Source organism: Elephas maximus, chromosome 3 (genome assembly GCF_024166365.1).
Source record: "Elephas maximus indicus isolate mEleMax1 chromosome 3, mEleMax1 primary haplotype, whole genome shotgun sequence".
Lineage (NCBI taxonomy): Eukaryota > Metazoa > Chordata > Mammalia > Proboscidea > Elephantidae > Elephas > Elephas maximus.
Genome location: NC_064821.1, coordinates 183999249 through 184026226, shown reverse-complemented (window position 1 = coordinate 184026226; position 26978 = coordinate 183999249). Strand labels below are relative to the sequence as shown.

General features: G+C 44.8%; 3 protein-coding genes across 3 annotated transcripts; 1 reads left to right on the top strand and 2 right to left on the bottom strand.

The window, feature by feature from the left end:
• Nucleotides 1-14970: 14970 nt before the first annotated feature.
• LOC126073533 (histone H3) lies at nt 14971-15472 on the bottom strand. Its single transcript, XM_049880304.1, has one exon. It carries the CDS (start codon nt 15418-15420, stop codon nt 15010-15012), a length of 411 nt encoding a protein of 136 aa, XP_049736261.1. The 5' UTR covers nt 15421-15472; the 3' UTR covers nt 14971-15009.
• Nucleotides 15473-16430: 958 nt separating this feature from the next.
• On the bottom strand, nt 16431-16998 carry LOC126073536 (histone H2A type 2-A). The gene has a single exon (XM_049880307.1). It carries the CDS (start codon nt 16935-16937, stop codon nt 16545-16547), a length of 393 nt encoding a protein of 130 aa, XP_049736264.1. The 5' UTR covers nt 16938-16998; the 3' UTR covers nt 16431-16544.
• Nucleotides 16999-17233: 235 nt separating this feature from the next.
• Nucleotides 17234-17880, top strand: LOC126073540 (histone H2B type 2-E-like). The gene has a single exon (XM_049880312.1). The coding sequence runs from the start codon at nt 17315-17317 to the stop codon at nt 17693-17695; it is 381 nt and encodes a 126-aa protein (XP_049736269.1). The 5' UTR covers nt 17234-17314; the 3' UTR covers nt 17696-17880.
• Nucleotides 17881-26978: the final 9098 nt, after the last annotated feature.

Genomic DNA, 26978 nt, shown 5'->3' with positions numbered 1-26978 from the left:
GCCGACCTTTTGGTTAGTTGAAGAACTCTTAACCACTGTGCTACCAGGGCTCCATCTGCTCTCAAGTGGGAAGAAACTCAGGTGGGAGAAGGTGCCACGGTTTCACTCAGTTCTCTGAAACTCAGTACCTCTCTAATCCAATCTGTCCTGCTGACAGAGTAATCTTTCTAAAGCACAGATCTGACCTGATCACCCTCCCTACTCATAACTTCTGGTGGCCTGCCTCATTGGCCCAGTTTGGCCTTGGAAAGAAAAATAAAGTGCAAAACTCTATGAGCAATTCTTATACCTCGTTTGATTTCACAGTGTGGTCTGATAAGTCCTGCTCCTTTAAGAGGGAGGCTAACACAGAAGGTGGGAGGAACGGAAAGCAGTCCAGTCCAGGCAGTGTTCAGAGGGCAAGCAGGTGAGTGCAGCAACAGGAGGTATATGTGGGTAGGCAAAACCAGATCTTGCAGAATTAGACCAGACATGTATAAGCTGACTTTGAAGAACCTGATTAACTCCTAGGTTGACCTGACTATGCAAACAGAATGGAACTGAATGACACCGAAAACTTAGAAAAGCGAAAGTCTCAGAGGCCACATAGTCTGTGCCTATCAAGCACCCACTGGGGCAGATGGCACCCTGACCCTTGAATGGGTGTTAACTCAGTGCATTGGGCTGTCTTTAAAGTGGAAACGGCTGCCTCAGGCCATCCAGGCTGACAGCAGCCACCACAATCTTGTGCTACAAGTAGCTTTCTCATTAGAGTTTGGTCTGTCTCCATGCAGCCAGCAGCACATCCGTGAACCTGAATATGTGTTCTATGGATAGATAGCATTTCTCATTAGAAATTAAGAGCATGTATTTTCTGGAATCAGGCTTCCTGGGATTGAATCTCAACTTTTCACTCACTAGCTATGTGGCCTTGGACAGTTTTCTTAATCTTTCCGAGCCTCAGTTTTCTCATCCGTACCTTGGGGATAATAAGAATACCAGTTTAGGTTCTTATGAGGGTAAATGTGTCCAAGCACTTACACCTGGGCCTGACATGTATGAAGCCTTATAAACACTATGGATGGTAATGATTATGATTAATACGTATGTGTCTGTTTCCTGAGAGTCTGGTCAGTAGGATCCAACCCTTCAGAGCCCTCCTATTTCTGCTCTACCACAGAATGGAATTTCTGAGGACCAGAGGCTGGAATGGGGTGATCGCAAGCCTGGACCTGAGGATCCGAGTGAGTGGCCATCAATCTTCAGTCTCCTTTCTTACCTCTTCACACTGAAGTAAAATACAAGTATAAACATCTTCCCAGCATCTGAGGCAAAATCCAAGTGGCAGAGGAAGAAAAGAGGAGATAGCGACCAAAGAAACACAAACAAAAATCAAAATTTGGCTGTGGAAGGTTTGGTCATGAGCTCAAAGTTTGGTGCCTGAGATTCCTGGCACCAAAATCAAGCAAGGCCTCTGATGGGCTGGAGAGGAGGATTATCTGGTAGGAAGAAGCATGCTAAGATACCAGAGACACCTGACTTTGTACTTTGATGAGGATCATGAGATCTGAGGGGGATTGGGAGATTCATAATCAAATGACAAATTGGCCAGATTTAAAGTTTTGCCAATACCCAATCCTGGTTAAGTTTAAGGAAGTAGATTAAAAACAAAAAAGCAAAACAAAACAAAAATAGTTGATTCAGATTTATGGTGACCCCATGCGTTTCAGAGTAGAACTGTGCTCCATGGCTGTGATCTTTCAGAAGTGGATTGCCAGGCCTTTCTTCCTTGGCACCTCCAAATGGATTCAATCTGCTAACCTTTTGGTTAGTGGCTGAGCTCTTAACCATTTGTACCACCCAGGGACTCCTAGGGAAATAGGTGCTCTCATACACTGTTAATGAGAGAAGAACTTGGTGCAAACTTTTTGGAGTTATTTAGAAATAATATCAAAATTCCTTTTTCATATATAAGCACAAAGTGAAAATCCCTAGACAAAAAAACTAAGATACTTGTGTAAGGGCGTTAAATTGCAGTTTTTTTTTTTTTTGATGCATTTTTAATTCTTGATAATTGAGAAATTGAAATATATACATAAACAGATGCCAATGCACTGATTAACCAGCTTCAACAATTCCCAACTCAAGGCCATCCCATATAATTTTGAAGCAAATCCCAAAAACCATAGTAGTTCATTCGTAAATATTTCCTTATGTATCTCTAAAAGGTAGAGACCTACAATACCAAATCCAAACAAAAACAATTAACAATGATTCCTTAATTTATCAAGCATTTAGTTAAACTTTTCAATTTTAATTGACATGCAGGGACACATTATCCAGTAAGGAAGGTATGCACAGGCTTACAGCAAGCAAGGTACACACAGGCTTACTTGTGTTTACTTAATAATCTGTAGTGTGTATCTTTCTCGTTGGGCAATCCCCCCTTGTCTACGTGCCATACCTCTTTAAAATTGTTTGTTTGAATTGGAACCAACTAAGTTCCACACATTGTGATTGGTTGATATGTCTTTTAACTCTAATATATATTCTCTGTCCGTCTCTTTTTTTCTGGTGATGCATTGGTTGAAGAAACTGGGTTGTTTTTACTGCAGAGTTTCTCAACACTCGAGTCACCCAACTTTCTAACTTTTGCCAGACTGTCTGGTGTAAAGTGATATCTCATCGTTCTTTTCATTTGCATTTCTCCGATTATTAATGAGTGAGTCCAAACATCTCTACATGAGCTTGATATCTTTGGGGCTTCCTCTCCTGTATATTGCCTGCTCATATCCTTTGCTCCAACATTGTTTATAAAGTAAAACCTACTCCTTCCCCAGCTTGGCATTAGAGGCCCCCCTAAGCTGGGCCCTATGTCCCCAGAACTGAAAGGTTACTTCTCACCATTGCCCTTAAAAAACAACAACAACAACCACCAAACCCTGTTGCTGTTGAGTCGAGGCACCTCTATGGCTTTGGGGCCAAGAGCAATGGAGGTGGCATGAGCCCCTTCCACTGTGGTGGCACTGGGAGTGGCAGCGTCGGCACTGCAGGGGAAGTTAGCAAAAGTGCCCCGGATTCAAGGCTCATGGGAAACTCTATGTTGGTAAAGAAGGAAGAGGAGGAGGAAGAGAGTCACAGGCGAATCAAGAAACTGAAAACTGAGAAAGTAGGATAAAATCGCCTTCCTAGATATCCCACTTTCCTCCGCTAGTAGCCACCCTGTGGGACAGAGTAGAACTGCCCCATAGGGTTTCCAAGGAGCGGCTGGTGGATTCAAACTGCTGACCTTTTGGTTAGCTGCTGAACTTTTAACCACTGTACCACTGGGCCCCACTACTGCCCATGCTATATGTGGCCCAGCAACAATTCTTCTAGCTTTGTTTTCACTGTCCCCTCTGCCTGGATTATACTACTTTCCCCTAGCCCCTAGTCTAAACAGGTCATAAACCCTAAATATTCTTCAAAACCCAGCTCAAATACCACCTCCTACAGGAGAGGTTGGGTTATTTCCTCAGTTGGAATTAACCTTCCCACTCAACTGCCACAGAACTCAACCTGCATCTCTCTTTGCCATCTATCACAGGATGCCTTCCACTCTAGCTATTGATGGGAGTGACACCTCCCCACAAAGACAGATATCAGGGTGTGTACACATGTACAAAGAGATCTCAAAAGAAGTGTCAGAGAAATATTAAGACTTTTAAAGTCAGTAAGATAGTTTTTACTTTCATCTTTGTAGTTTTTTCTAGCCAGTGTTTTTCAAACTATAGGTTGTAGTCCATTAACCTAGTTGTCATTGAGTTGATTCTGATTGTGTGTCAGAGTAGAAATGTGCTCAATAGAGCTTTCAATGGCTGGTTTTTTGGAAGTAGATCTCCAGGCCTTTCTTCCAAGGTGCCTTTGGGTGAACTTGAACCTCCAACCTTTCAGTTAGCAGTTGAACGTGTTAACTGTTAACCATTTACACCTGGGACTCCTATAGTACATTAGTGGGTTATGAAATAAGTTTATTGGGTAGAGATCATCTTTTTCTTTCCTTCCCCCCTTTTTTTAAGGGGCAGAAGAGAAATTGTATCTCATAATTAATATCATTTTGTGAAACTTGTCGTAATTTATATTTTTGTGTTAGTTAGACTGGGAAGCAATGTAAAATGTATTTCTTACTGTGGGTGGGGGTCAGGAGAGGTCTGCTCTACTGTTTGTATGTTGATACAATTTGTATCCATTACATGTATCACTTTCCTCTGAAACATTGAATCTAATACAAAAGAAAAGCAAAACATAAAACTTAGACTCAAATTCTACCTTGGCCACTTTCTAACTCCCGCACCCATGTTCCCTGATGTCTCAGCTTCACCGGAGATTTCCTTACCTGTGAAAGAGGAGCAAAAAGAACCTTCCTCCCTTCCGGAGTTGTTGTGGGATCTAAACAGAGGATGTAAACGAAAGACTTTTGTGAGTCAAAAGGCACCAGGAGTCCAGGTATTCTTTCTGCCTGGGCCACGTGGTCTAGATGAATCTCTAAGTGCTAATCATTTAGAGATTAGATAATTTACCAGTTGCTTTCCATGTGTTAGTCTTATTTCCCACAATATGATTGACTGTAAGATTCCCAAGGGAAAGATCAAGGACCTGTATCAATTAATGCTAATGATAATATTAATTAAACAGCTAATAATAATAATAATTTTTCTTTTTATGCCATGTTAAGACTCTGCTCTAAGTGCTTTGTAAGGATTGTTATCTATCTCATTTTATCTCCCCAGTAATCCTGTGAGGTGTATGTGTGTATATTTATTGTCACTATTTTGCAGGTACCAAAACTGAAGCACTGAGCCCCTCTTCTAGCCTCATGTCTTTTCTCTTCAGGCTTTTTTTCCAGACAAGTGAATCCAGAGAACAGTCTGATCTGTTTCTCAGACAGTTCAGGCCTTCTCATGGTTATAGGAGGCATCTGGTGAAAGGGCCACAAGGTCTTCCTATCCTGCCCTGGAAGCCTGGAGTTTCCCGAGTAGAGACAGCCTCTCCTCAACTCCTCACACCCACGGACAAAGGAAGGGCTAGTAAAAAAAATACAAATCTCTCTCACTTAGTTTTATATTCAGCTGTAAGTTACCAGCTAACCCATTGCCATCGAGTCAGTTCTGACTCATAGCCACCCTGTAGGACAGAGTAGAACTGCCCCATAGGGTTTCCAAGGCTGTAAGTCTTTTACAGAAGCAGACTGCCACATGTATCTCCAGCTGAGAGGCTGGTGGGTTCAAACCGCGGACCTTTCAGTCAACAGCCTAGCACTGAACAACTGTGCCATTAAGGCTCCTAAATAAACGGGTACAAGAGCCTTTTGGAGGTAGAAGTCCGTGTGCCTAGAGAGGGAAGAAAAGGAGAAGTCTGGGTCAAGGCTGGTTCTGCTTCCAGAAGGCCCTACCAGGAGGCTCAGAGTCCAGCATCCGTAATGGGTTTAATAGTGACCTCCCCACCCCCAAATTCATGTCTACCTGGAACTCCAGACTGTGACCTTATTTGGAAATAGGGTCTTTACAACTGTAATTAAAGATCTTGAGATGAGCTTATCCTGCAGTCGGAGTGGGCCCTAAATCCAATGACTGATATCTCTATAACTGAAAGGAGAGAGAGACTTGGACATACAGAGGCACAGAGAAGAAGACCATGTGAAGACGGAGGCAGAGATTAGAGTCACACTGCCACAGGCTGAGGAACACCAGAAGTCACCAGAAGCTACAAGAGACAAGGATTTTCCCCTAGAGCCTTCGCAGGGAGCACAGCCCTACCGACGCCTTGATTTTAGTCTTCTGACCTCTTGAACTGTGAGAGAATAAATTTTTGTTGTTTTAACATACCAAGTGTATGGTGTTTTGTCATGGCAGCCACAGAAGACTAGTGCTGCCTCTTAGCAGCAGTCTGGGGATGAGCTTTCCTAAGAACGAGAGGTACTTCCCACTCACAGTTGCTACAAGCCCACAGTGAAGCCAGTCTGTGGCCTTCCTGCCTGGCATGGGCTCAGGGAGCACTAGGAAGGTCCATAGCTGGGGGAGGCCAACCATTGTCTAGGGGAGCTCAGTGCCACTTGCAAAGATGGAGGTATTCTGAGCAGCTCTGGGCTGAGGAGGTCAGGGAGGCAGGTCAGGCCCAGGAAGAAGCCGGTCTGCCAAAAGAAAAGGTTCACTATGAGGCCGAGTCTCCCATTTCTGATCCCCCTTTTCTCCTCTGCCACCTTCCTTCTCTCCCTTCCTCCTTCCTTCCAAGTACACTTCACATTTTGCCCCGATGACACTCACATCTCCTTTCCCACAAATAAAGAGAATCTAGTGTCTTCTGAGGAAATCCTGGTGGCTTAGTGGTTAAGAGCTATGGCTGCTAACCAAAAGGTTGGCAGTTCAAATCCCTCAGGCACTCCCTGGAAACCATATGGGGCAGTTCTACTCTGTCCTATAGGGTCACTATGAGTCGGAATCAACTCAATGGCAATGAGTTTGAGAGTCTGTCTTTCATGAGTTTAAGAATGGTACATTAGTTTCCCATTGCTGCTGTAACAAGTTACTACAAATTTAGTGGCTTAAAACAACACACATTTATTCTCCTATAGTTCTGCAGGTCAGAAGTCCAAAATGAGTCTTAAGGAGTGTCATGGATTAGATTATGTCCCCTCAAAATATCTGTCAATTTGGCTAGGCCATGATTCCCAGTACTGTGTGATTGTCAGCCATTTTGTCATTTGATGTGATTTTCCTTTGTGTTGTAAATCCTATCTCTATGATGCTGATGAGGTGGGATTAGCAGTAGTTATGTTAATGAGGCAGGACTCAATATACAAGATTAGGTTGTGTCTTAAGCCAATCTCTTTTGAGATATAAAAGACAGACTCAATGAGAGAGACATGGGGACCTCATACCACCAAGAAAGAAGCACTGGGAGCATAGTATGCCCTTTGGGCCCAGGGTCCCTATGATGAGAAGCCCCTCAACCAGGGGAAGATTGATGACAAGGACCTTCCTCCAGAGCCAAGAGAGAGAGAAAGCCTTTCCCTGGAGCTGGCACCCTGAATTCAGACATCTAGCCTCCTAGGCCGTGAGAGAATAAGTTTGTTAAAGCCATCCACTTGCGATATTTCAGTTATAGCAGTACTAGATAACTAAGACAAGGAGTTTTTAAAATCAAGGTATCAGCAGGGCTGGTTCCTTCTGGAGGCTCCATGGGAGAATTTGTTCCTTGCTTCTTTCAGCTTCTAGAGGTCCCCAGCATTCCTTGTCTCCTGGCTTCTGTCATCACATCATCTTCTCGCTCATTGACTCCCTTGCCTTCCTCTTATAAGGACACCTGTGATTACATCTGGAGTCCTTGGGTGATGCAAATGGTTAGTGCACTTGGCTGCTAACCAAAGGGTTGGAGGTTCTAGTCCACCCAAAGGCATCATGGAAGAAACGCCTGATAATCTACCTCTGAAAAATCGGTCATTGTAAACCATATGGAGACAGTACTACTCTGACACACATGAGGTCACTATGAGTCAGAATCAACTCGATGGCAACCAGTTCTGTGATTACATTTAGGGGCCACTCAGATAATCCAGAATAAGACCCCCATCTCAAGGTCCTTAATTTAATCACACTTGCAAAGTTCCTTTGCCACATAAAGTAGCATATTCACAGGCTTCAGGGATTAGGGAGCGAACATCTTTGGGGTGAGGGGAACATTATTTAACCTACCACAACAGGTGAAGTCTGCCCTCAGCTAAGGTCACCAGAAGCAGGCTAATGTTGGGCTTTAGCCATTCATGACAGGTAGCTACCTGCTCCTCTCTTCTGGGACCAACCTAGAGGAAGCTTCTCCCATGGATCAGGGTAGACCAGCCCCTGGTCTGCAAATTCCTGAGAGCATCTTAGAGCTGGGAGGAGCCTGAGTACTGTATGGTCAACTCTGCCCTGCTGACTGAGGATCCAGATGCCAGGAGAATGAGCTCAGTCATCAGGCATTTCCTGGCCGTCTACTATGCTTCAGGCACTGTCAGGATGCTGACCTACAGAGATAAACAAGGCAAAAGGCTCACCCTGAAGGAACTCAGTCCAGTGTGGAACTGGAAGGATGAATTAATCTTGCAGGGACTGCTAAAACAGAGGAGAGTGTAGGCTTTTAGGATCTGAGGAAGAGTGCTGTCTGTTGGCCTGATGATGGGTAGGGTAGATAGTGGTGGTGGGGCACAGGAGGAGACCTTCACGGGCTGAATCCTAAAGATTAAACAGTCCATTTATAAAAAAGGGGAAGGTATCTGGACAGAAGACAGGTTTTTGCCAAGGCATGGGTGCAGGTGGGGACTGCAGACATTGATCGAGCCAGAACAAACGTGCAGCTAGGGGAATAGTAGCTAGTGAATACCTCGTTAACAGCCAGGGGAGGTGCCCTTTACAATTTCACTTGAATTTTCCTGAATAGCTAATAACAATACCATTTTTCTATTGCTTATTTTGGGGTCAAACACTGTGCTCAACACTTTATGTAAATGATTTCTTTAAAGGTTTCCAAACAACACCACCAGGCAAGTATGTTATCTCCATTTTACAGATGAGGAACTGAGGCCTGGGGTGATTAAGTATCTTGCCAAAACGACATAGGTGGTGGTAGGCAGAGCTGGATCCCTAACTCAAGTCTCTGGCACCACACTTCACCTCTGCTTCTCTGTCCTGACTACCCCACAGGTAGAAGTTAATGGGGTGGAGGGCACAGAAAGATTTTAAGCAGGGATGACAGGCTCAACTCTGGTACAAGCGGGAAGTTTTTCTCTATTTGATGGAAGTGGAGACAAGCGGGGAGTGGGTTAGCAGGCAGAGAAGAGTCTATGGAAGCAGTGGAGTCCTCAACATTCTTCCTGTCACTTGTCTCCAAACTGTTATTACATATTCTTTACTGTGTGTTTTCTGATTGCGAATACGAATTTTAGAGTCTTAGGACTTGGGTCAAGGAGTCCTGTAACACAATGATTAAGCACTTGGCTGCTAACCAAAACCTAGGTGGTTTGAACCCACCAGCAGCTCCATGGGAGAAAATACCTGGGGATCCGCTCCTATAGAGATTATAGCCTAGGAAACCCTATGGGGCAGTTCTACTCTGTTCTACAGGGTTGGTATGAGTTGGAAGGGACTTGATGGCACACAACAACAACAAGAGGACTTCGGTCAGAATCTCTGGCACTCACTAGTTGTGGGAGCTTGGGCAAAATACTCAAAGCTGCCTTGTCTGTAAGATGAGGATCATTAAACATTGACAGGCCTTGCAGTGTTGTTGTGGTGATTAAAAAGGATATAAAATATAAAGCACAAAGTCTGTTGCATATTACCGGTCACTGAAGTGAAGTTAATGAACGTAAGTTGTTATTTTTGAAATTCAATGTAGAACGTGGCCCTGTTGATAGCACCTTTGACTTCTTGGAAGAGGATGGGCCTTTGGGACATACCCTCCTCTAGTAGCCCTCATTCCTTTCCAGTTATCCTCCTCATTCTTTTGGAGTTCTCTTCATCTACCAGCCCCCACAAATATTCCTGCTTGCCTAGGGTGCCTGCCTCAGTCCTCTTCCCTTCTTCCTCATTTCTGGGTAGGTCTCATCTAATTCCCAGCCTTCTGTTTTCCCTGTCTGTCTGCTGAGGATTTCCTCAACTGAACTCCTCTGCTGAAAAGATCAATATTCCTAACTCCTGGTGGATGCGTCCACCTAGATGGGTAACAGGAATCTCGACTTCAGTGTAGGGAGGGCCTGTAAGCATCTTCTTAATTTCAAAAGCAATTTCTTCTTCCTATATTCCCCACCTTAGTAAAATATACCATCATCTTCCCAGCTCCTTGGGCCAGAAGCTCTTTCATCTCCTGCATTCTCTGAAGGTATAAACCACAAAATCTTATCACATCTGCCTTCTACAATTCTCTCGAGTCCATGACTTCCTCGCTGTCCACTCCTAGCCACCACCTTAGCTGAGTACTGTCAGCTGTGACCAAAGGACCCAAAGTCCACTGGGCAGTCCCAGTTCCAGGGCAGACTTTTCCTGGAACCAAGCTGCACATGAGGAGAATTTTTAAGAGAATGCAAATTGCTTTTTGCTTGATTTTCTTTGCTTTAAACCTAGTTTGAGAGTGGGGAATTACTTATACATCTGAAATGATTAGATTTTCAGATTGACGTAATAAAAATTAGGTATACTTTCTCAAACAAAGATGTTCCAAAAGTTTCCTGTTAGGCCTAGAAAGTTTGGTCTTCACAGGACAGTGGCAAGAATGTTCAACTTTGTCCTAGTACCAAAAAGGAGTCAAAGCTGTTACTAAACTCCCTGTGGCAGTCTGAGGAGCCCTGAGGCGCTGGAGAATTCCCCATAGTCCTCTCCAGGCCTTGCTCACATTGAGGGCCAGATTCTGTTGCTCTGGCCCTGCCTTAGGCATCCCTAAGGTGCCTGCTGAGAGGTGAAGCAGCAGTGTCCTGCCAAGGCTTGATCCTCCCTGAGTAAGAGGGATTGGGACAAATGGGTCCTACTTCCTCAGATTGTGAGTGTGCATGTACCCACTTCACTGCCTGATGTTTCCTGGCTCTATGAGAGGGCAGAAGGCTCAGCCCAACTGGAGTGGACCATATCCACGGTCATGGCCCAGAGCCTGTATTTTGTAGCAACTCTGGAAAAGAGATCAATGAAGGAGACAAGGTCTCATCCTCAAGGCGTTCCCCTTTGACAGCAAAACAGGAAAGGCCAGCGAGGAAGGGTCTCCACTGCCCCACACTAGGCAAGAGAGATGAGGCCCTGGACTACTTACTTAGTACTCCTCCTTCTCTGCCTTCCTTCACGGTGCTCCTTCCTACCATTCTCAAAGCTCCTTCCACACCCAACAGTCTTTGATCTTTGAGGTTGGTGGGTGTATCAGTCAGAATTCTTCTATATGTATACACACACATATTTATATAAAGAGATTTATTGGAAGGAATTGGCTAATGCGATTGTGTGGGGGTGGGGAGGGACACTGATAAATTTGAAATCTGTAGGGCTCAGGTTAGATTTTATGCTGCATTTTGATGCAGAATTTCTTCTTGGGGGAAACCTCAGTTTTTGTTTTTTAAGGCCTTCAACTGATTGGGAGAAGTCCACCCACATTATTGAGGATACTGAAAAGTCAACTGATTATAGATATTAACCTCATCCATAAAATACCCTTATAGAAACACCTAGGTTAGTGTTTAAATATCTGCGTATTATAGTCTAATCAAGTTAACATATAAGACTCATCATTATAGTGGGTGAGCGCTGTGGTGGCAAGAGGGGCAGAGGTGGGTGTAAAGTAAGGTGAGGAGTGAAGAGAGGACATGGCCATTCCCACAAAGTTAGGGACCCTTGAACTGCCCAAGCCATGATACATCTGCAGCCTGTCCCTCAGATCCTAGGGCTATGGGGAGGTCTTGAAAGTCTTTGTTATTTCAAGCCGGCTAATGTTTTGCCTTTAAATCTAATTTAGTATCAGTTCAAGGAGTATGATCCTTGGGGGAAAGGGCCCTGTCATGGAAATCTACGTGCTTAGAGGTCTGCTCAGTCACTAATGACTTTAACATGCTGGAAAATCACCCACTTTCTGAGAACTCGAAGCCGTACCTTTGAAAACAGACTTCAGTGGGTAAGATGCTGGGCGCAAAGGTGTTGTCCCCACACAGCTCTAAGTCACACAGCTGCTTCTGCTAAGAACTCGGACTGCAGATCCCAAGGATTTCATCATACATTGTGGGTGTGAGCAGGGAACGAGGCCCTGGGGGAGGCCGTAAGCCTGGGGCTGAGAACTGGAAGAGCACTTGTCAGGAGAGGTCATAGTCCAGCACTGCTCTCTTCCTCTTTTTCACACTCTTAGCAAAGGGCAAAAAACTCTTCAAAAGTAGACCTGTTTCAGTTTCTTCTCCTCTCTGTAAATTCCCATGAACTCTGTAATGCTTTTACCTATCAACTGTGCCGAGACAAAACAGAAAAACACAAACCCTAGTCTCTTCCAGGTGCCAATACACTACGAACGAGTAGGTTAAGAAGAGGCGTCATCCAAGATTAACACCATTGCTTGTATTTGAGCCTTGTGCAGTGTGGGCTCTATAAGACTCTGTTCCACTCTCCTAGTTGAATAGGATCATTCATTCCTGAAAGAGACTGGAAGGCCTTAGACTTCCACTCTCACCTGGTTGATGCAGGAATCACCCCTCTGAGACAACCTCTCTGTTCTCACAACTGCTGGGGCAAACGGATGTGGGCAGGAGGAGGGGAGCAAGGTAAGCTCTGCCTTCCGTTGGTTCAAAGCCTATCAGAAACTTGAACTCCAAGCTCCTTGTGCTGGATAATAACCAGTATCTCTAGACAGAGCTTACGGTCTCTGCTTCTTCCAGGGAGAATCATGAGTCTTGTGCTGTAGAATTCAGCAAAGAATGATATACAGCCATGACCGAGCTTCCAGGGAGTGGACTGGGCATGGTGGCCATTGAACCTTCCTCCCCAAGATTGCTCCATTGGGCTCAGGCTAGCAAAAGCCAGAGGACTCTACCAACTCGTGGAATGCTGGGTCAGACACACCAGATCCCACCTGTCCTGTGGTCCAGTCCTGCTCAGAGCTGCCTATGCTATATGCCCAAATTTTGTTGGCATTTTAAAGAAAATAAAGGGGAGGAGGGAACAGATATGGATTCCAATGGCGGTGAGGACACAAAATGGGATGAAGAGGTCCTGGAAATAGTGGCTGAGAATGTTGAGGTCAATCGGTTCAACCATTTCAGGACGTAGCGTATGATCAAGAACCAATGATACTGAAGGAAGAAGTCCAAGCTGCACTGAAGACATTGTTGAAAAACAAGCCTCCAGGAATTGATGGAACTCCAATTGAGATGTTTCAACAAATGGATGCAACCCTGGTTCTCATGAATCTATGCCAAGAAATGTGGAAGACAGCTATCTGGCCAACTGACTGGAAGAGATTCATGTTAGTGCCCATCCCAAAGAAGGTGATCCAACAGAATTTGAAAATTATTGAACAATATCATTAATATCACATGAAAGTAAAATTTTGTGAAAATAATTAAAAAACAGTTGCAGCACTGATTGACAGGGAGCTGCTGAAAATTAAGCTGGATTTAGAAGAGAACCTGGAACGGGGGATATCATTGCTGGTATCAGATGGATCTTGGCTACAAGCAGAGAATACCAGAAAGATGTTTACCTGTGTTTTATTGACTATGCAAAGGTATTCGACTGGATCATAAAAAATTATTGAGAACATTGCAAAGACTGGGAATTCTGGAACACTTAATTGTGCTCATGAGGGATCTGTTCATAGACCAAGAGGCAGTCGCTCTAACAGAGCAAGAGGTTACTGTGTGGTTTAAAATCAGGGAAAGTGTGCATCAGGGTTGTGTCCTTTCACCATACTTATTCAATCTGTATGCTGAGCAAATAATTGAAGAAGGCAGACTATATGAAGAAGAATGTGGCCTCAGGAATGGAGGAAGACTCATTAACAACCTGCAATATGCAGACGACAGAAACTTGCTTGCGGGAAATGAAGAGGACTTGAAACACTGATGACAAAGACCACAACCGTCAGTATGGATTACACTTCGATATAAAGAAAACAGAAATCCTCACAACTGGGCCAATAAGCAACATCAAAAGGGAGAAAAGATTGAAGTTGTCAAGGATTTCATTTTACTTGGATCCACAATCAACACTCATGGAAACAGAGGTGAAGAAATCAAATGGCATATTGCATTTGGCAAATCCGCTGCAAAAGACCTCTTTTAAGTATTAAAAAGCAAAGATTTCACTTTGAGGACTAAGGTGTGCCTGATTCAAGCCATGGTATTTTCAGTGGCCTCATATGCATGCAAAAGCTGGAAATGAGAAAGACCAAGGAGAATTGATGCCTCTGAATCATGGTGTTGGCGAAGAACATTGAATATAACCATGGACTGCAAGAACGAACAAATGTCTTGTGGGTCCAGCCAGAAAGCTCCCTTAGAAGCGAAGACGGCGAAATGTCTCACATACTTTGGACATGTTATCAGGAGGGACCAGTTCCTGGAGGACATCATGCTTGGTAGATGAGTGAAAAAGAGGATGACCCTCAACGAGGTGGACACAGTGGCTGCAACAACGGGCTCAAACATAGCAAAGATTGTGAGGACAGCGCAGGACCGGGCAGTTTCGCTCTTCTGTTTATACGGTCGCCTTAAGTCAGAACCACCTCTATGGCACCTAACAGAAACAATTACTGAGGGAGCTTTGGGAGCTTTGACAAATAGGCGGTAGAGTGGAGGTGAGGGCAGTGGCACAAACCGATAACGTCCTGCTGCGGAGGGGAGCACGGGCCTCACCAATACCTAAAGAGCAGCCAAAGCACAGGAACCGAAGGATCTGAGCTAGACAGAGGCGGCGGTTTCCCTCCCCAGTACTAGGCCGCGCCGGGTGAGGCCGTTTCCGGCAGGGGCGGGGCGAGGGGGAAAGGATGAGCGCATACCTGGCAGCGGGCAGCTCTTCGTTCCCGCACAGGGCGACCCAGGCGCGCTCCCGTCCGCAGGAACTCCTTCCGCTGTCAGTTCGTTCTCCACTCCCTACCTACTCGAATTCGCATGCTGGGTCGCCGTGTACAAAAAAAGCACAAGAGCTTAGGCCCCCAAATGGCGGAAAACTTCAGTGCGGGACAGTGGGTGGCCAACTCAGAGACGCAAAACGGGCAAGCGCCAGTGACCTTACGAACCCAGTTAAGCCTGTAAAGCTCCAAGCCACCAGTTAAGCGGTCTATAAGCAGGTTAAGCAAACCTATCAACCCGTCCTATCTTTTACGCAACCCACCCCCGGGAACCTAGGGCTTCACCCCCCTAAACCTCTCCCCGACTTTGGGAGCGTCCACCCGGTGACGGCCCAGACTAAGTGACACAGCCGCTTTCGAATGCTGTTGTGGGTGGCTCTGAAAAGAGCCTTTGGATGAGATGGAACCCCGAGCCGAGTGCAGTGTAACTTAAGCCCGCTCCCCGCGGATGCGGCGGGCCAGCTGGATGTCCTTGGGCATGATGGTCACGCGCTTGGCGTGGATGGCGCACAGGTTCGTGTCTTCAAACAGCCCCACCAGGTAGGCCTCGCTCGCCTCCTGCAGCGCCATCACGGCCGAGCTCTGGAAGCGCAGGTCCGTCTTGAAGTCCTGCGCGATCTCGCGCACCAGCCGCTGGAACGGCAGCTTGCGGATCAGCAGCTCGGTGGACTTCTGGTAGCGCCGGATCTCCCGCAGGGCCACGGTGCCCGGCCGGTAGCGGTGCGGCTTCTTCACGCCGCCCGTGGCCGGCGCGCTCTTGCGGGCGGCCTTGGTGGCCAGCTGCTTCCGCGGGGCCTTGCCCCCGGTCGACTTGCGGGCAGTCTGCTTAGTACGGGCCATAACGGGTCAAGACACGAGCTAACCGGCGCAGCGACAGGGACAGGAATGCGAGCCCTCCAGCAGCAGCAGTCTTTATCGGCGCAGTCTCTCCCGGATTGGGCGGGAGGATAATTGAAAGTCCCGCGCTGACTGTCCATTGGCTGTGACGTCATCCGCCCTGGCGTCACCGATAGGCTTGGACAGAACCCTCCTCCGACCTCCCCCGCCAGCCCGCCCCCTTTCCTACTCTCCAGTTTGCCAACAGTTTTTCTCCGTTTTTCCCGATTCTTTCCTCGGAGAGGCGTTTTTGATTGCAACCTCGTGAGACCGTTTCTCCTCCGCCTATCATTCCTTTAGGACACGCTACCCGTGCCCCGCCTTTCTGCGCTGTGTTTGTAGCTCCGGAATGAAACATTTATCCCTTCCCCCCCAAATCTTGTAACCTTTTCACAGAGCAACCCACCCTCCCCCGGCCGCCCCGTTCGCTCTGGTTAATCGTTTCCTCCTGGTCGGTGCTTTTCCGCTTGGAAAGCTGTCCGCTCCCAAGGGTTAAGAGTTGGCCTGCGAAAGCCTAGTGTGGATCGGTATCTCCGCCGCACAAACGTTTTTTTTTATTCCCCAAGACGCTGGGCTAGGCTAAGCTGAGACTCGGGTCCGCTGCACTCTCGGAAACTGCTCCCCTGTAGAAGGGGGTGATAACGTATCCCTCAAACTAGGGTCGGGTCAGGTGGTGGGCAAAGCTTCGGGAACTGATAGTGGCGCACTCGGCGCCAAGCGAGCTAACGGGTTGGTGCTGCCCAGTATCTTCTTGTGGGTTAAAAGACCGTGGGTGGAGCCCAAGGTATTTGGTGCCTCCACTTGGGTTTAGTTCTAGTATGCGCAACTCACTCCATGAAATAAACGAAAAACGCTCGGAACTCAAAAGCTTGGGAGAAAAGCTAACAAATGGTATTCCACTTCCCACCCACCTCCTATATGGCGGCTACGGAAAACTCCGCTATCACTATCAAGAAAGTAGAACTGAGACTGGATATTGCAACAACTCTTTTCATTTGATAAGAGTGGGTGGCTCTGAAAAGAGCCTTTGGCTTATACGGATGACCACGGAGGACGGGGGCTGGGCGGGCAGTTTCCAGCCATCAACCTCACTTTCCTTTTGCTTTATGATGGCTTTCCGTCTTCTTCGGGAGCAACACGGCCTGGATGTTGGGCAAAACGCCACCCTGGGCGATGGTGACCTTGCCCAGCAACTTGTTCAGCTCTTCGTCGTTGCGGATGGCCAGCTGGAGGTGACGAGGAATGATGCGCGTCTTCTTGTTGTCCCGGGCCGCGTTGCCCGCCAGCTCTAGGATCTCCGCTGTCAGGTACTCGAGCACCGCCGCCATGTAGACGGGCGCACCGGCCCCCACCCGCTCGGCATAGTTGCCTTTACGGAGCAGACGGTGAACTCGGCCCACCGGGAACTGCAGGCCTGCGCGGGACGAACGAGACTTGGCTTTGGCACGAGCCTTGCCTCCTTGCTTACCACGCCCAGACATTACACCGAGAACACACGGACACAACTCTACCTAAACAACCGCCAAAGTCGCCACCAACTGCCCGGCTTCACCCTTTTATAGGCAGAACGGCGATTGTCTGCGGACCGTTTTGATTGGCTACAGCGCATCTTTGTCCTGAAAACCAATAGCATAGCTCGGTTAGAATCCATTCGTTTACATAATCTGGCCCGCCTCGCACCGGCGCCACTGGAAACCCGCGAATCACAGAGCAGCGTAGTCAGAACCGTCATTTGCGTACCGCCTCTATAAGTACCGAGCTGTTGCCAGCAGGCTCGGCTCGATTGTTTTGTTAGTGGTTTTGGGACGGGTTTTTTGTTTTTGTTTTTGTTTTTTTTTGCAGTTCGGTAGTTCTTATTATGCCTGAGCCGGCCAAATCCGCTCCTGCTCCTAAGAAGGGCTCTAAGAAAGCTGTTACCAAGGCCCAGAAAAAAGATGGCAAGAAGCGCAAGCGCAGCCGCAAGGAGAGTTACTCCATCTACGTGTACAAAGTGTTGAAGCAGGTCCACCCCGACACAGGCATTTCGTCCAAGGCCATGGGCATCGTGAATTCTTTCGTCAACGACATCTTCGAGCGCATCGCCGGGGAAGCGTCCCGCCTGGCGCATTACAACAAACGCTCGACCATCACGTCCCGGGAGATCCAGACGGCCGTGCGCCTGCTGCTGCCCGGCGAGCTGGCTAAGCACGCCGTGTCCGAGGGCACCAAGGCCGTCACCAAGTACACCAGCTCCAAGTGAGTCACCTGATGGGATGCAGCCTTCGCACAGTCTCCGGCTTCTTTGTTCCAAAGGCTCTTTTCAGAGGCGCCCATTGTGTCAACGAAAGAAGCTGTCACTGGCCCTATGGGTTTAATGTGTCCCCGCTGTATCTTGATACTGTCTTCAAGTCTAGTCTAAGAAAACTTAAACCTTGTTTAAACACAGGTATCTAGCTCGTTTCTGTCTCAAATGGGAAAAGAGTTTATGGCCGTGGAGGGTGGGGGAAAAACTTTGGGGGAGTAGGTGGGATTCGTCCTTCGTTCAATTGCTATTAAAATTGACGTTGGGTACCTGAATCACACGTGAAGGTTCAAGTGCTCTGGTAGTTGTTTTCTAGTGAAACACGGGTTTGTGCTGTATTAACCTTGATAAACGTTAAGCAGGATAAGTTACCTGTAAGAGCAAAGAAATACGATTCGGTTATTCCCAAGTGGTAAGGTTACTGGGAGTACTTAGATTTGTTCCATTACGTGCTCCTGTGCTGTGCACTGAAAAAGGATAATTTAGTTTCCTTCATATATGCTGCTGACTAATTTCTGGAGTTTGTGTCCTTAGTTCTTCAAAGCACCTGACTTAGGTGTTCAAGTAAAGATTCCCCAGTAAGGGAGATGGAATCTTGATTTTTAAATTTGGGAATTAAGTGCTGGTGTCTTCTCTCTGCCGCTTCTTACATCAAATAGCGTGAAGCCGAACCTAATTTAATCATGCAGTGATAATGTTTTACTCCCAAGAATTATCAACGGAGTTTATCCCTTTGTAACAACCATGTCGAGATACAGAAGACAGTCCCGTATAATAGGAACAAAATATGTATAATTTCCGAAGCTGGAGTTTGGAATGCAAAAAAAGTGAAAATATGGTGTAGCGCAAGCGGAATGTGATTGGTTTTAGAATTTATTTCCAGTGTATTGGGAACCCATTGGACTATTTTCAGGTAGGGTTGGATAATATGAGCTCATTAAACCTTTAAACCTTTAAAAAGGTTACTCTGATTGCTTTGGGGATCATGGTTCCTAGGCTGACAACAGCAGAAAACCAAAACCAAAAACCAAATGTGTTGTTGTTGAGTCGATTCTGACTCATAATGACTCTATAGAACAGAGTAGAACTGCCCCATACAGTTTCCACGGACTGGCTGGTGGACTGGCTGGTGGGTGCCGACTGCAGACCTTTTGGCTAGCAGCTCTTAACCACTGTCCCACCAGTGCAACAGTAAACCCACTGCTGTGGAGTCAGGCTCATATGACCCTATAAGAGAATAGAACTGCCTCAGGGTTTCCAAGACGGGCTAGTGGATTTGAACTGCTAACCTTTAAGTTAGCAACCGAGCTCTTAATCACTGCGCTACCAGGGCTCCGACAATGGCTCCGACAATAGAAGGCATCAAATTAAGAGGCTGTTGCAGCATTGTGAGCTGGATGTGGTTCTTAAAATCTGGCCTCCAGACCAACAGGAAGGAGTGCTGGTGGAGCAGTAGTTAAGTGTTTGGCTGCTAACCAAAGGGTTGGTGGTTCAAACCTACCCAGCTGCTCCACAGGAGAAAGACCTGGTGGTCTGCTCCTGCAAAGGTTACAGCTTAGGAAACCTTAAGGGGCAGTTACACTTTGTCACATGGGGTCGCTATCCACTCGCAGGCACCTGACAGACCAGCAGAATCAGCATTACCTGGGAATTTATTAGAAACGATAATTCCTAGTCCCCAGCAATCTAACAAGCCCTGGGAGTTGATTCTGATGCATGCTAAATTCTGAGACTCCCCTGGGTTTGGTTAGAGATACCCAACTGGAGTATGGTGATAGCAGTGGAGACTGTGAGAAATGGTGGGATTTAGATTATATTTTGGAAGTTGGATCAATAATCTGCTGACAGGATTTGGTTATGAGTGAAACTCCTAACTTTTTGGCTTGAGCAACTGGGTAGATAGCAATGTTCGAAATAAGGATGGACTCCTGGGAGGAGGTATGGTTTGGGGCATTGGAGGAGCTTCCGATTGAAATTTGAGAAGCTCTTTGATATTCAAGTGAATATATTGAGTTGGTAGTTTGACTTATCCAGGGCTCAGAAAACAGAACAAAACATTGCCTTTAAGGACTACCTCTGAACTTTATTTTTTCATGTTGTCATGAAATTTAATTTAGTAGTTGATAGCCCTACAATGTATATATTTAACTATGCAGCATTTATTTTTTCCTGTTTTCTCTAGTTGTATCCTGATTTTCATTAAAGAATCCACCTAATCCCTCATGTTAATTGGTTCTCAATTTTGGCCGCATATTGAAATTCCCTGGGGACCTTTAACAAGTACTGATCTTGGGTTCCACCCCCAGAAATTCTGATTTAAGTTTTATGGGGTAGCCCTGTGAAGTTGCCCAGGTGATTCTAACCCACGGCCAAGACTGAGAACCACTGCTCTACGTGTTTCTCAGAAAGCAGCTCTTAGGTTTAGGTGATGATTCCAACTCACGGCAATCCCGTGTGTGTCAGAGTAGAATTGTGCCCCGTTATGGTTCATTCCGGTTTGAACCCCTGATGAGAACTTGCATTTCTACCCCATATACTGAATCAGAATCTGCAGTTTAACAAGATCCCCAGGTGATTCTTATGTATGATAAATTTTGAGACCCACTGCTCTACTAGTGGTTCTCAGAGTTGGTCTCTAACCAGCAGCCTTAGCATCACCTGGGAATTTGTTAGAAAGGTGAATTCTCAGCAGGGGTTCAAACCCTGGCTTAACAGGGTTTTCAATGGCTAATTTTTCAGAAGTACATCTCTAGGCCTTTCTTCAGAGCGCCTCTCGGTGGTTGAACCTCCCAACCTTTGGGTTATCCGCCAATCGAGTGTTAATAGTTTGCACCACCCAGGGACTCCTCAGGATTATACACCAATCTAATTAGCACAGATATTTCAGAAATTGAACTGAGCAACAGTCTGCAGGAGAGTGTAGATTGCTGATACCCTTTGGGAAAGAAATCTCTTTGCTTTCAAGAGGCAGTAGCTGGATGGAATGGTCTCTTGGTGTGAAGGCAAGAATGGTTAGAGACAACACATAAAGAAGGGCACAGTTGAGGGGGATTCAGAGAACTGAGCCCCTCATGGAATTCAGCCAGCCTTGCAGCTTGCTGCACCTTTGGACTTCTAGTTAAGCCATTTTGAGTATGACATGCTCTTTTTTAAACCGGGCTGAGTCTTGACATATTTGAAATTAATAACAAAAGGTCTCAGAGGCCAAATAGGGTAGATAAAGAAATATAAACAATGTAATTCTAGTATTAGATGTTTGAGTAGACAACTGTGGTAGGTTAATATGGCTTCCAAATATGTCCAAGTCATAATCCCCAGAACCTGTGAATGTTACCTTATGTGGCAAAAGGGACTTTGCAGATGTGATTTTGAGATGGGGAGATTATCCTGGGAGAGAAGGAGGGGAAGCCTAGATGTAATCAGTCACCAGGGTCCTTATAAGAAGAAGGAAGAAGGCCAAAGGAGGAAAAGGGTGATGGAAATAGAGATTTGAAGATGATAAGCTAGTTGGCTTTGGAGATGGAGGGGGGAAGGGGCCATAAACCAAGGAATGCTCTAGAAGGTGCAAAAGGCACAGAAATGGATTTTTCCCCTAGAGCCTCTGGAGGCAGCTTGGCCTTAATTTTGGTCCAGTAAAACTGATTTTGGACTTCTGACCTCCAGAACGGTAAAAGAGTAAATGCGTGTTTTAAATCACCAAATTTGTAGCAATTTGTTATAGTAGCCATAGGAAACTAATCTGATAGCTCTGTAGGATTTTTTTTAATTTTGACAATTGAAGAAACTTGAATATAGAATGTATGTTGGTTAATATTATTGAGTAAATATTAAATATCTTGAGTGTGATAATGATATTGTAGTTATAGAGGAGAATGCCCTTATCCTTAAGAGAGTGTTACTGAAGTATGTAGGGAGGAAGTGTGAGGATGTTTGCAAGTTATTTTCAAATGGTTCAGAAAAAATGTGGGTGGGTACATAAGAGGAGAGATAAAAGCAAATGTAGCAAAATAGTAACAGTTGGGTATCAAGAAAGATGATACAGCTTGTAGAACTTAACCAATGTTACTGAATTGTACATGTAGAAATTGTTGAATTGATGCATTTTCCTGTATATAACTTCACCAAAAAAAAAAGTAGTAGTTGGTGAATCCAGGTGAAGGCTGTAGGATTGTTCATTGCACTATTTTTTTTCAACTTTTCTGTAGGTTTGAAAATCTTTTAAAAATTGTAATCAATGACTTTACAAGTTGTTAATATAGAAACAGTTTTTGCAGTCATTAATTATTGCTGCATTTTAATTTTTCAATAAAATAAATTTATATGTTAATTAATATAATTTCAACATATAAAACACACTGAAGAAATTTTCAAGGAGCCCTGGTGGCACAAAGGGATAAACATTTGGCTGCTAACCTAATGGTTGGAGGTTTGAACCCACCTGTGGGTTTGTGGGAAAAAGACCCGGTGATCTGCTTCCCTAAAGATCACAGCCAAGATAACCTGTTATGTATACTTATGTATGTTCTCAAATCACATAAGCTCCTGTTTCCAATACTGCTGTGCTTCCTACTGCATATGTACCACTCACTCATAATATGAACTTAGAAATATATAAATATATATATATACACACACATACTTACGAGATGCTCTCTAACCAGAAAATTCTAAATCATTATAGTTTACAAGCTAGGAGAAACTATGACTAGAACTTTTCTCGCTTTAAAAACAGAATAGTAGAAGTATGTGGAGTATGTGAGATGTGTTATAAACGATGAAGAAAGAAATGTAACATGAAGTTAAATCTCTATAGGTGGCCTTGAGACATCCGGAATTATCCTAAACAACCCCTTAATTTCTAAAAGATGCAACATTAGGCAAATGTCTGTCCTTGAAGAAAAGATGTAACATACTAAACATGACATCACTTGGCCCTTATTACATGAGACCAAGGCTACAAAACCGTACATAAGCAGTAGGTTTAAGCTCATTCCTTAAAGAGAAGTACAGAGGCAAGAGACTCCTCTCTAGGCTCTGACACTCTCTGAAGAAGAGACGATTCCAGAGAATGAGTCTCTGCCCACTGCCACCAACCTCAGACCCTAGCTACGAAGGACCTCTCCTGAGATGGGGCCATGGTCAAGCCTTCCTCCTGAGACTTCTTGTGAAAGGTAACAACCTAAAATCTAAATATTGGGACTCTAACCATTGAACTAACATTGTACTTCTGATTCTGACCTGCAAAAATGAATGTCTTGAGGTCCTACCTTCCTGCCTTGCTGTGACTTCCTCGCAATAAATTAAATGAGTTTATGCATGACAAATTGGAATCTCTCTCTATTGATTCATAAACTTCTAAGATATTAAACCCTCCAGGAGAAAACCCTATGGCGCAGTTCCCTGTCACGTGGCATTGCTATGAGTTGAAAATGACTTGATGGCACCTAACAACAGGAAGGAGAATTTATACCCCAAGTTGTACTTACCTAGTTTGAGAATGGTCATCTAAATATTAACTAGAACTGAATGATATCCCTTAAAAAACTTTATGCATTAGAGGTAATGGTGGACCTACATGGTTGCACTAGGTCAAGAATGCCAGAAATGACCTTGACTTAGACATTTGACTATTCTACCTTCTAAAGTCTGAAGTGAAACTGGAGTTGGATAGGGAATTTTAGTCAAACGCTGAGACCAAAGTTGAGACATTCCTAGGGAAAAACAAAAATATATGTGGACATGTTATAAAGGAGTCCTTGGGTGGTGCAAATGGTTAAGTGCTTGACTACCAATTGAAAGGTTGGCAGTTTGAACCCACGTGCCCAGAGGCACCTTGGAAGAAAGTCCTACGATCCTCTTCTGCAAGTTCACAGCCACAAAAACTCTAGGGTGTACAGTTCTACACTGCAACATACAAGGTTTCCATGAGTCAGAATCAACTCGACAGCAACTAGTTTAATTAGGTTAGACACGTTATGAACCTGTTACTGTCAAGTCATTTCTGCCTCATAGCAACCCTGGCCACCCTGTATGTGACAGAGTAGAACTGCTCCATAGGGTTTTTTTGGCTGAAATCTTTAAGAAAACAGATCATCAGGCCTTCCACAGCGCTGCGGGGTGGGTTTGAACCTTGAGATTAATAGTCGAGTACAAACTATGCCATCTAATTACCTTAGACATGTTAATAGTGGTTCTAAATGCTTCCAGAAAGAAAGGGTAGATCACCTACAAATGAACAAGAATCAGACTGACATCAAACTTTATAAATCTAACCTCTTTCTTGACCCTCAACTCCAGATTCTCGTATTTTCTACTTCGTATTTGTATTTCCACTAGGATAGCTAATAGGAATCTCAAAATTTTGTTCAAAACACTCTTGGTTTTTCCCCTCCAAAGATGCTCCTTACCCATAGGAGTAAATATCAAGTCTTATTTTCCATGTGCTCAGTCCAAAACCTTTGTGTCATATCCTACATTCAATTGATCAATTTCATTTGAAATATATTTGGACTACTGTCTTATTTATCTAGTGCTGCTATAACAGAAATACCACAAGTGAGTGGCTTTAACAAACAGAAATTCATTCCAGGAGGCTAGAAGTCCGAATTCAGGGTGTCAGCTCCAGGGAAAGGCTGTCTCTTTCTTGGGTTCTTGGTGGAGGGGGAAGCCCTTGTCATAAATCGTCCCCCTGGTCTAGGAGTTTCGAGCCCAGGGACCCTGGGTCCAAAGCACATGCTCCGCTCCTGGCTCTTCTTTCTTGGTGGTAGTCATTCCTCCCACTCTCCCTCATTTCTACAGAATTAGGTTGTATATTGAGCCAAGAAGAGGTTGACTCAAGATACAACCTAATTCTGTAGATTGTCCTGCCTCAACTCAATTGCTGCTAATTCTGTTTCATTAACATCATAGAGGTTAGGATTTACAACATATTGTACAATTACATCAGATCACAAAAGGAAGGACAACCACACAATACTGGAAATCATGGCCTAGCCAAGTTGACACGTATTTTGATGGGGACACAATTCAATCCATAACAACTACTTCTCACCATCTCTACTGCTAACATCCATCTCTCTCTTGAACTTCTACTATAGCCTTATTATTCTCCTTGCCTCTGCTCTTGCTCTCTTACAATCTGCTTTCCACATAGCATCTGGGGTGAACTTTTAAAAACACAAATCATATCATTCCTCTGATCTAACTCTCCAAAGGTACTCCATCTCATTTAGGATAAAAGGCAAAATCTTTGTGATGGCCTATGAGGTCTGCCCCTCAGCTATTCATCTCCTGTGAATCTTTTCTTCCATCACTGTCCTGCAGCCACACTGGCCTCCTTGCTTGTTCCTTGAACTTGCTAAACATTCACCTGCTCAGAGCCTTTGCACTTGGCTGTTTTCTGTTCTTGGAATACTCTTCCTCAGGGTATCCTCATGGCTCACAATCTTTTTTCAGGCCTCTGTTTAAGTATTATCTGATCAAACCTGTCTTCCACACTCAACTCCAGATTCTGCTTTACTTTTTCTTCACAGCACATATCATCACCTGAATATTATATATTTCTTTCTCATTTTCAGTATCCGTCAACTAGAATGTAGTTCTTTGTGGGTTGGGAGTTTTTCTATTCTAATTATTGCTGTATCCCAACATGTTTTTTTTTCTCTCAGGGTACAAGGTGTTTTTTTTTTTTTTTTTCTTATCCTTTATTGCAGGAAGTGATGTGTATAATTATTCAAAATGAAGTCAAAACAAAGTATCAGTTTTGTTTTCACACCTGTAAGTGTGAATTTTGGTAAGAAGGCCATTCGTGTGTCATAGTTACACTGAGTCACCTTTTCCATCTTTTTCAAGATTAGTGGTTTCCTGCTTTATTACCTGTATTGGTTTGAATGAAGGCTCCCTGGTGGCACAGTGGCTAAGTGCTCGGCTGCTAACAGAAAGGTTGGTGGTTCAAACCCACCAACCACTCCATGGGAGAAAAGACCTGGTGATCTGCTCCCATAAAGATTTCAGTCCAGGAAACCCTATTGGGCAGTGCTACTTGACGGCACACAATAACAATGTTAGGTTGAATAGTGTTCCCAAACAATTCATGACTAGAACCTCAGAATGTGATTTTATTTGGAAATAGGGTATTTGCAGTTGTAATTAAAGTTGCTCCCACGTGTCCATCAGTTTGTCGTACTATGGGGGCTTGGGTGTTGCTGTAATGCTGGAAGCTATGCCGCCAGTATACATACCAGCAGGGTCGCCCAAGGCGGGGAGGTTTCAGCTTAGTTTCTGGACTAAGACAGACTAGGAAGAAGGACCTGGCAGTCCACTTCTGAAAAGTAGTAACCTTATGAAACCTTATGAATAGCAGCAGAACATTGTCTGATACAGTGCTGGAAGATGAGCCCCTGAGGTTGGAAGGCACTCAAAGATGACTGGGGAAGAGCTGGCTCCTCAAAGTAAAGTTGACTTTAATGACATGAAGAGACTCAAGCTTTTGGAACCTTCATTTGCTGATGTGGCATGATTCAAAATGAGAAGAAACAGCTGCAAACATCAATTAATAATCGGAACATGGAATGTACAAAGTATGAATCTAGGGAAATTGGAAGTCATCAAAAATGAAACGGAACGCATAAACATTCATATCCTAAGCATAACAACAATTGTAAGGATGGTGCAGGACCGGGCAGTGTTTCATTCTGTTGTACATAGGGTCGCTGTGGGTCGGAACTGACTGGATGGCACCTAACAACAATTAAAGTTGAGATTATGTCATACTGGGTTAGGGTAGGCCCTAAATCCAATCAATGGTACTCTTATAAAAAAGCCATATGAAGATATAGACACACACACAGGAGAGCACCACGAGGGAAGCAGAAATTGATGTCATGCAGCTACAAGTCAAGGAATCCTAAGAATTATCAACAGCCACCAGAAGCTACGGAAGAGGCAAGAAAGGAGTCTTCCCAGAGCCTTTGAAGATAGCATGGCCTTGCTGCAACCTTGATTTCACACATCCAGCGTTCAGGACTGTGAAAGAATACATTTCCGTTGTTTTAAGCCCCCTGCTTTGTGGTACTTTGTTTCAGCAGTCCTAGGACACTACTTATATCCTGAGACTCTCCAGATGCAAATGTCGACCACTGTCTCCTCCACATACGATTAGGTTATTTAGCTAATATTCTGTTCCTTTTAAAACTTTCTTATATTCTTACCCTGTAAAAACTCAACCTTTTGCCTCTTGTCT

Excerpts from the sequence above, each read along its gene's own strand:
- LOC126073533 (XM_049880304.1), bottom strand. The coding sequence starts at position 15,420 with ATGGCCCGTACTAAGCAGACTGCCCGCAAGTCGACCGGGGGCAAGGCC.
- LOC126073536 (XM_049880307.1), bottom strand. The coding sequence starts at position 16,937 with ATGTCTGGGCGTGGTAAGCAAGGAGGCAAGGCTCGTGCCAAAGCCAAG.
- LOC126073540 (XM_049880312.1), top strand. The coding sequence starts at position 17,315 with ATGCCTGAGCCGGCCAAATCCGCTCCTGCTCCTAAGAAGGGCTCTAAG.